Here is a 9,737-nt window from a genome sequence, read left to right as displayed (position 1 = left end):
AAAGTTGTCTCAGTCATTGTTTGGAATGCATGTAATATTGTTATGAAATTGTTTTCATTTTTTAAAGAAAGAAGGAAAGTATTTTGGGCAACCGAATGACTGTAGGCACAAGCTAGTGAACGCTAGCCCTCCTGATTAAAATGCCATTGAAATCAATGGAAATTAATTTAGTTGTGAATAAGGCTACAATCCTAAACACAAAACCTAGAGAGTTAGCCCAATTCATTTTGATGAGACACACTTCTCAGTCAGCAGACACAGCATTGCATTGCATGACCATAATCCAATGCACACTTGCGTTAAACTTGGACTCACTTCCAAGTAAACCTGACAGGGGGTTGGGCTGAATGTCCCAAACCAATCCTTTCTGTGGATTTTGCCACATCTAACTTTGGGTGGAGTAATGCTTTCTTGGTAAAACAAAACCAAAGCAGGCCTTAAAAGGTAATGATAATTTGCTGGATAACGATGCTGGTGGGTCAAGGAGTCCATTTTCGTGTCCTCATTTTTGTGTCATGTGCTTTACTTTAGGTGGGTTTTAATTTTAAAGCCATAAGAATTTTGCCATTTACTCCCATGGTGCATCCACCCAGCAAGGAGGTGAACATTTCGGGCCACAACTCCAACAGCCACCCTCCATGCAATCAGTCTTGCTCCTCAACCCAGACTTCTTCCTGCTCGCAGTATCTTCCTCCATTTCTCCTTTGCATGGACAAATATGAATGACTTTACTTGTAAGCATTTAATGCAATTACAGGAAAGAAGCCACAGCAAAGGGGAGCTGGTGGCCTTCGCTGGGTGAGGCTTCCCGACACTAAAATTGCCAAATCTGGACATAAACAAGTCACTCGACCTAATTAAATGAATTCTTTCTGTCTATTAAAAATTTAGAAGTGCTCCCCGAGTGTAAACAAGTCATTTTGAAAGGGAAGAAAGGAAACCCTAATGCCTACAAATAATTGGAAAATCTTTCCTTTAGCCAAGCCACTTTCATAACGCATGGCTCCATAAATTATTCTAATTCTTCTTCTATTGGTAAAGAAATATTCTCAAAAAAGCAAGGCATATTTAACCATTTGTGATTAAGTCCTGGCTGTATTTATTTTAACACTTAGTGGCAGGAACATTTTCTAGTACAAAAGTGGCAAGGTATTCCGGAAATCATTAAAAAAGGAAACCACGTGCACCATGGGTGTAGCCAGGATTTATTTTACAGGGGGCAGGCTTTATGTTGAGGGGGGAAGAACTGAGTTTGCAATGCAGTTGGTCAGTTAATTACCGTAAGTATTTTAATTAATTTCCTTGATTGGGGGGCAGCTGCCCCCGACTATGCCCATGATGCACACCTGTTCCACAAATCAAGGCGAGGCAGCCCTGCGACAAGGAGACTGGGAAAGGGACAGAGAGACTTAGTGGTTAGAGTACCTGCTTTGTATGCGGAAGGTCCCCAATGGCATCTCCAAGAAGGGCTGGGGCAAATCTCCTGTCTGAAACCCCAGAGAGCTGTAATTGTACACTGGGAATGGGGAATCTGTCACCCTCCAGATCTTGCCAGACTACAAATCCCATCATTCCTGACCATTGGCCATGTTGGCTGGGGCTGATGAGAGTCCAGCAACAGGGTCACAGGTTCCCACTTCTGGTGTTGGTAGTACTGCACTAGATGGTCTGACCCAATAGAAGGCAACTTCTGATGTTCTTGAGAGATAGGTGTTGGCTGCCATTAAGGCTGCTAGAAAGCACAAATCTGCCTTGGAACACAACTCTGCCAGGGTGCTTTGTAGCAGAAATCTCATCGTAATGGAAAGCACATTGTTCTTGTTCACCCCCTGTTCATTTTTGTAGAAAAGAGATGCAGAAACTCACCATGAATGCCTCCCTCATCCTCTTAGAATGGCAATGGTGCCGACTTGAGAGGTGCTGGGACCCACCTGAGAGGTGCCTGAACTGAGTTCTGGTGAGTTCCCACTGAAAATAAGCCCTGGGGCTCGTTCAGGCAAACCCCCGGCTGGATTGGTCCCCCCCCCCCCCCGTTAAACTGCTGACAAAGTAACTTGGGACAGCCCTGCTCCACCAAATTGCTGCAGGGGGGGTGGCGGCTGGGGATTGGGGGAATAATAGCATACTCTCCAAGAGTCCCAATTTTCCAGGGACTGTCCCAGAATTACAGAAGCCGTCATGGTTTCTGATTTGATCCCAGAATGTCCCGGTTTTCCTTTTTCCTCCCCTTCATGTCTCGTGTGTGTGTGTGTGTGTGTGTGTGTAGGTGCAAAAATGAAGTCCCCTAAACATTTTGTGAATCTTTGTACTTTTGTTCATTTACTGTATCTATTTTTCCCAATTTGAACTATAAAATGGTGATTTTCTTGAGTCAAAATGAGAGTTCCCCTATACATTTTAAAGAAAAAAGCCTGTTTATACTGAAAATAAAATACCTGCAGGAAATGAAGGAAATGATGGAGCTGGCATGCAAAGCCCTTCCTATAATTTTGAAGGGAAAATGTCAACAATCCTTTAATTGCAATGCAAGAGCCAGCAACTTTTTTTTGGAAAACATGTGGAGTGCTTATTCCTTTGTTGTAAATTGAGCCTTACACAGCAAGTCTTTACATGTCTACTCAGAAGTAAGTCCCACTGTATTCAATGGAGTTTACTCTCAGGTAACTGGGTAAAGCCTGGGCAGCCTTACACTGCAATCCTAAGCATTTTTACTCAGAAAGTCCCACTGTGTTCAATAGGATTTACTCTCTGGTATGTTCCCAATCATTCTCACAGTTTCTGTCCTCCTCCTCTCCTGCCTTTTTCCCTGACAGGGACTTAAGGCAGCTGACAGCTAAAATTTTGTTTTATTCCATTTATCTGCGGAAGGTGTTGTACCCAATTCCTTCCCTCACACATCTTTTTCTTTACATCTTGTGAAGTAGGTGAGGCGAAGTAGGTGAGGCGGAGAGGTTGCAATTGGCTCGAGGTGACTGGTGTTGAGGTGTATATGACCTCTATGTGAGCAAGGAGATCAAATGAAGGAGAAATAGGGTGTCCCTATTTTCACCTGAGAAATGTTGGGGAGCATGTAATAGTTTCTTCTAGCATTTGCCCTTATTTTCCTGCTGCTTCAAGGAACTTTGCAGAGCTTGTCATGTTTCTTAAGCAAAAGGTAAAGCAGCCCCACCTCTCCCATGACCTGCATCAATGTTGGCTTTATGAGGTGACCAAGGTGGGTGGCAACACATTCTCAGAAGCTTGGGCTTCTGATGCACAGAGCATGTGTGTCTATCTATAGACTACACAAAGGCTTTCCAATATAATTCTTTAGAAAAATTCAGTCCAGACTGGAGCAGGAAAGCGTAAATGTTTGTCAAGAAGAATTCAGTCCGTGGAAAAGCAGTAAGGCTTTCTTTGAGCACCCTCTAATGGGGAACTGCACTTTGTGCATTAGGAGTTTAGGCCTGCTGTTTGATTAGAAAACAGTTACCACCTGCAAAATTACGTATTATGTTGTGACTTGTCTGCAACCTTTGGGTGAAATGCTGCAAGTAAATAAACAAGCAAATAAATTGTTTGGCAAGAAGCTGAGAGCTTTCCCCAACAACTTCTCTTTCTATGAGTGTGAGGAAGTGTCTAGAAATGCAAGCCAGCAAACCTGTTTTTATTTATTTAGCTGCTGAATTTATAAGCATCAGTCCTTGGGGGAATAATAGAATCAGAATCGTAGAGGTGGAAGAGACCCAAATGATCCGCTTGTCTAACCCCCTGCAATGCACAAAAGCAGGGAGCTTAGAGTTAAGAATAAAATCCGCTCACACTTTAGGAACCAAGGTTTTTGCTCATGAAGTTTGGGAGCCATTGAGAAGTTGGCTGCCCACATACATAGTGTTACTATTTATTGTGGATATTAGGGTTATTAGGTTAGCCCTCTACCTGGTGGAAAGAATGAAAGAGGTCCCTGCCCAGAGATATTTCCATTTTTATATTTGGCAGAGGTGAGATGAACGGAAGATGGAGACGGGAGATGGCAGCTGGCAGCTGGCAAAGACATTTCAGAACCTGAGGTGGACCCCACCCTACCAGGGAAAAAAGGATGAAGGAAGATGTACAACTGTAACAAAGGGGAAAGATATATTGACATTGGGATTTGCTGCCTCTGTAGATCCAGCTGCCTGAGGCAGTTGCCTCACTTTGACTCTTGAGTGGGCCGGTCCTGGCATCTGGGGTGAAAGTGGTGGGGAAATGGGCATTTAAGTCAGCTGCATAGTGTGTGGGCAGGCTGTACACTGCTTGAACATCACATGTGAAGTGTGCAGCTCAATGTGTGCACGCCTCAGCTTCTCTCCACCCCGTTGCCACCCACTCTCCTTTCTCTGCCTCCTTTCTCAGGCTTGACCCAGGAATGGCGTTGCAGCTGGTGGCGTTGGGCGTGGGCCTGTCTCTACAACTCCCTTGTGTGCTGGAGCCAGGCTCCAATGAGGGAGCCAGTCGTTGGACACCTTGTCATGCCCACTTAAAAAAACGCACCTGGGGCCATGGCCCCCTCAGCCCCAGCAGAGGGAGGCAGGGTTGTTCTGCTCCCTTCTCAGAGCTTCTCAAGAGAGAGATTGCTGGGGCCCTTTTTGGCCAAGAAGCAGGGTGAGCAGTGGGCAGGGCTCCTTTTGTTAAGCTATGGAACTCACTCCCACAGGAGAGAGTGACAGCCACAAACCTAAACAGCTTCCAAAGAGGGTTAGACATGGAGGAGAGGGCTATCGGTCATTAGTCATGATGGTTATACTCTGCCTCCAGTTGGAAGCAGTAATGCTTCTGAATAGCAGTTGATGGAAGCCACAGGAGGGGAGGGCTCTGCCCCTGCTTGCTGGTTTCCCACAGTCACCAGGCTGACCATTAGGGGAACAGGATGTGGGGCGAAATAGGCCATTGGCTTGATCCAGATGACTCTCTTAGGTGCAATTTGAAGGAGGGCTGTTTGATGCCGGGACAGGAATGTGGACATGCTGCTGGTGTCATGGGCTGGCTGGATGTGGAGGAGTGGTGGGATGAGCCAGCTGGGGACACCCCCCCCCCCGGGAAGAAGGCTTAGAGCCAGGGAGTGGGGGTGGGACATGATGAGTGGTCAGAGGGAGCAGAGGGAGCAGATTGGGAGGAGGAGGAGGTGTCAGAAGCTGAAGAGGGAACAGGGTTTAGTGAGCAGGAAGAGGCTCTGTCAGAAGGCAGTCCAGAATCAGAGGCAGCAGTGGAAGCTGGAGAGGAGGGGGGCCAAGAGGCAGAGTGGAGTCAGGCTGCTGAAGAAGCCAGGGATTTCCCCCCTCCTCTTCCTGCAGTGACCAGCTTCCCTCCCCACTGGTCTCCCTGAGCCTGCAGAGGTATGACGAAGGCAGAGTAGAGACAAGGTGTTGGAGTCTCAAATTGCTTGGGAAGGACCTGGGGGAGCAGGAGACTTAAGAGAGCTGCAGGAAGGCCTTGCAACTGCCTCATTGGGGCAAGACCTACTGGGCAGAGTTGCTGTGCTCACTAGGCCTGAGCTGTTTTGTTTCATTGAATAAAGAGTTAACTTCACAGATGCCTTGTGAGCTATTGCTGACCTGCTCCTAATACCCATTCTGACTGGTGGGTTGATAATCAGAACATCCAAGTCCTTGTTCCATTTCTTTCCTCCATTTCCCTTGTTTTCAAAGTTCACTGGACACAGTAGTATCAGGAGGAATGACTGCCCCCCAACCACCTTTGAGATATGTTGGTTGGTGATTCTTTTATTACTTCAGTGCCTGCTAAAAACTTGCATGTTCACCCAGCCATCTGTAGGTTGTTAGATTTTAGATAGTTTTATTGCTAGAAATCTGTAGGCTGTTCTGTGGTTTCAGTTACCACAGTTTTAGTGTTGAAGCTGGATGTACTTTTATTTACACAGTGTTGTGTTCAATGTTAGACTAGACCTATGGAAATGAATGAATGGGTCTACTTTCAATACAATATTTGCTAGTATTGCACCCTGACCAAAAAGCAGATGGTGGTGAGCAAGGTTGGCACGAGAAACATGTAGAGTTTTATAGATTATTCTATTCTATTGCAAAGCTGGGGCAGGGGAGAAACTGAGGGCAGAGACAAAAGTGGGTGGGGCCATGAATGCAGCTCTTCCCTCTGGGTGGCAGCCCAGCCATGGGAAAGCCAAAGACTGCTATCCCCACCCCCACTGCTTTTTCTGGGGGCACTCAAGGGTATGCAGGGCCAGCGCTCCACCACCCACCCCATGAGTGTGATGCTTACTGTAACAACTTCATGGTTCTATGTAAGTTCTATAAAAAAAGAACCCTGCCCACATCCCTCCATCCAGGCAAGCAAGTAGCATCATCCAAATTCAAGACACATTCCAGCCAGGCAAAAGCACCCCAATGAGGGAACAAGGGCAAGGCCAATGAGAGGTGTGAACAAGGGAAGAGTCCTGACTGACAGGCTGGAAAGGGCTGAAGGGTTGGAGGTTCCTTGCCCCTGCTGTCCAAGGCTACTGATCTGGCCCATAGGTTTGGACACATCTTGAGATACATGAGGGTGCCCAATATGGGAGCAGCAAGGGTTCCTGAGGTGGGCATGGAGAGCCTCGTTGCCATTTGGATGCCAGCACTATTTTGAATCAAGATGGTGGACCAAAATGTCACATCTGCCTGATTCCACCTGTCTGGGGCATCATCAAACTTGGCATGGGGGTTCCCGAGAAGGGGGTGAGGATCTACATCAGTGTTTGAGTACCAGGCACCATGCTGAATCCAGATGGCAGACCAAAACATGATTTCACCCAATGTTTGGCATAGAATCATAGAATTGTAGAATTGGAAGTAACCCTGAGGATCATCTAGTTCCACCTCCTACAATGCAGGAATATGCAGCTGTCCATACGGGGATTGAACCTGTGACCTTGGCATTATCAGCACCATCCTCTAACCAACTGAGCTACCCAGTCATTTACATGACAAGTCCAAACTCATAAATTCACCATCCATTTAAAAAACATAGTATTTTTGGGTTTCTACAAATTCCTGGGCAGCACCAGGCACTCGCCACTAGTCTACCATAAATTAACTTTCATCTAAAGCAAAGCAGGAGTGGTTTGGATTAGTTCCTTAGAATCACAGAGTTGGAAATTACACCCAAGGGTCATCTAGTCCAACCCCCTGCAATGCAGGAATCACAGATGAAGAATGCCTGACAGATGGCCATCCAACCTCTGTTCAAAAAACCTCTGATGGAGACTCCACCACCTTCCAAGGTTGTCCATTCCACTGTCAAACAGTCTTACTGTCTATTGCTGTGAGATGGGAGGCTACACCAAATGGGAGGGATGTGAAGTATTTTTTTTAATATGCACAGAAGGGGGAGTGTCTGAATCCCACATGGTAATTATTGTTACACCAGGAAACTGACACTTTCCTCCTCTGGAAGAATGCACAAGAGCACACTGTGTTTTTCTTAAAGTAAAAATTCCATTTTATTTGGCTTTCCAACAAGAACATTGCACACAAAAAGAGGCAGAATCTTCCACTGAGCATGTGAGGATCGCCTCCCTCTCCCTCTCCCTCTCTTTGGAATGTTAACTCCTTTGGCCTGATTACTTCTGCTGAGATTAGCTACTTGGGTAAAAGCCAAGCAAAGCCTGAGCCAAGGGAGGAAATAATACAAAAGCAACCAACAGCATCCGCCTGGAGTAGACAGGATAGGGAAGATGAGTTAGCAAAGGCTATCGTGCCAATGGCTCTAGTTCTGCAAAGGAGATCAGGGCTGAAGCGGGGTCAAAAAAGGGGGGGAGCATATCTCGGGGCTGGAACTCTTTCCATTCACATCACAGTTTTCAATCTTCTCCTCCGCACAGGTTCAGGAGTGCCCGCTGGTAATCGCCCTTTGTGTCTTGCTGTAAGGGGAATAGAAGGAAAGAGACATTAGGCCAAAACTCTCACTGTCGGGATCATCAGAACCCCCAAAACGATACAAGAAAGAAGGGAGGCTTCCATTCTGCGCCACTCCATGCAGGCAGCCATAAATTGTCCTGCTGTGTTTTTCAAAATTCCCCATGTGTGTGTTCTTGCCCCATGCCAAGAATTTCAGGGCATACTAGCAAGTTGGGGTGGGGGAGGGATTCCAAGGCTTGCGATGTACAAAAGGGAAAAACTGTTTTGTGGGGGTGGATTACCGAAAACAGCAGAATGAAGACTGAGTATGCTCAGTGGTCACAGAAGCCTGGCTTGGGGCGGGGGAGAGAAATGGGGAGTGGGAGAAATGGAGTGGCTGGGATCCTGAGGAGAAGCACGCCACACGGCCAGCATGGAATCGTAGAGTTGGAGGGGACCCACAGATCATCTAGTCCAACCCCCTGCAAGGCAGGAATATGCAGTTGTCCCTTACAGGAATCAAACCTGCAACCTTGGCATTATCAGCCCCATGCTCAACACAACTGAGCTCTCCATGGGGCGATCTGATACTGTCTGCTCTGCTGTGACTGACAGGAGATCTGCTGCAACATGGCCACTCACCTGGATGAAGTAATACAGGGACTTCCCATATTTCCTCTTGAATTCACTCTTAATTTTCAACATGTCCACCTCACTGCGGGAGACCATAATCCTGATCAGGATCTTGTCTCGGGTTCCTTTGCCCTAAAAAAAACCCAATTATTTTCCACAATTAAACTTCGCTGTTTAAATCAAACTTGATTGTTTGCAATGCATTTTTTGGGCGATGAGAATTGTTAGCAGTCAGTAAAATAACACAGATGGAATCCAGAGAGAAAAGAAATCCTAATAACACTTTACTGGGGAAAATGAAAAAAAGCAACATATAACTTGAGGAGAGGGGGAAACCAGAGCTTGCTTTCTTTTTTAAGGGCAGGCCTTGTTAAAAGCAGGGTTAGGTTCAACTTGACATCCAGGGAGAAATTCTCTCACAGCCACACAGTCAGAGCATATGCATCTTCACCAAGGATCATGCAGCCTCCTTAGTTGCTAAGCAACACTTCCATACTTAATGAAAAATGAATTAACCCTTAAGTTGCAAATGGAATGATCAAGCCCCACTTGAGTCCTGACCCATCTCAAAATCCAGACTGAAAATAGGCATGGTTTCTGGGAGTGATTTAACGATATGACAACAATGTTATGGACATTTGGTGCAGGAAGCGGACACAGGCCTCCCCTCAGATGAGCGGGAGGCACACAGGATCACTGAGCAGGAGAGCTCGTGAGCAGAATTAATCTCAATGGTGATTGCATAATAGGAGGGTGCTTTGGTGAATTGTGCCCCAGACCTGTGTTTGGGTATTTTACCTTCATTGAGTCGTACAATCGGTCCGCAAAATACAGCTGCTTGTTCTGAATGCATTGGACTGTGGAGAAAAAAGATGGACATGGGGTTAAAATACACACCTGTAATCAAACTATTAAAAGTTTAAAAGTAGATAGCCCCCCCCCACGCCAAACACATTTCTGCTCCCTCCTGTCAAAAGGATTCTTTTGCTACAAAATTAATAATAACCAGTTTTTAAACACTGCAGTGTCAGCCAATCAACATTGATTTAACTAATGGATATGAACATGCTCCTCTTAAGTTCCTAACCTAACAGAAAACAGCCCTAGCTGGTATACACACAACCCACCCCCCTACTATTTAAGAATTAGTGCCTGAATTTTTCCTCTTCCCTCCCTTTCCCAGTCCTTTTTAAAAAAGCTGCTGGAGGAGGGGAACGGAAAGGGGTTCTCAGAGCA

The 9,737-nt window shown here is 46.1% G+C and overlaps 1 protein-coding gene across 2 annotated transcripts in view; it reads right to left on the bottom strand.

The window, feature by feature from the left end:
• Positions 1 to 7,446: 7,446 nt before the first annotated feature.
• The window catches only part of ANXA2 (annexin A2), a 39,702-nt gene continuing 37,411 nt past the window's right edge, over positions 7,447 to 9,737 (bottom strand). For both annotated transcript variants that reach the window (XM_081887756.1, XM_081887755.1), the window contains 3 exons: positions 9,300 to 9,358; positions 8,511 to 8,633; positions 7,447 to 7,891 (listed from right to left, as the gene is read on the bottom strand). In XM_081887756.1, coding sequence (XP_081743882.1) covers positions 7,832 to 7,891; positions 8,511 to 8,633; positions 9,300 to 9,358 — 242 coding nt within the window. In that variant the 3' untranslated portion in view covers positions 7,447 to 7,831. The remainder of the gene's footprint in view (positions 7,892 to 8,510; positions 8,634 to 9,299; positions 9,359 to 9,737) is intronic.

Source organism: Podarcis melisellensis (genome assembly GCF_964234715.1).
Source record: "Podarcis melisellensis genome assembly, chromosome: 14".
Lineage (NCBI taxonomy): Eukaryota > Metazoa > Chordata > Lepidosauria > Squamata > Lacertidae > Podarcis > Podarcis melisellensis.
This window is presented reverse-complemented; position numbering and strand designations above follow the sequence as displayed.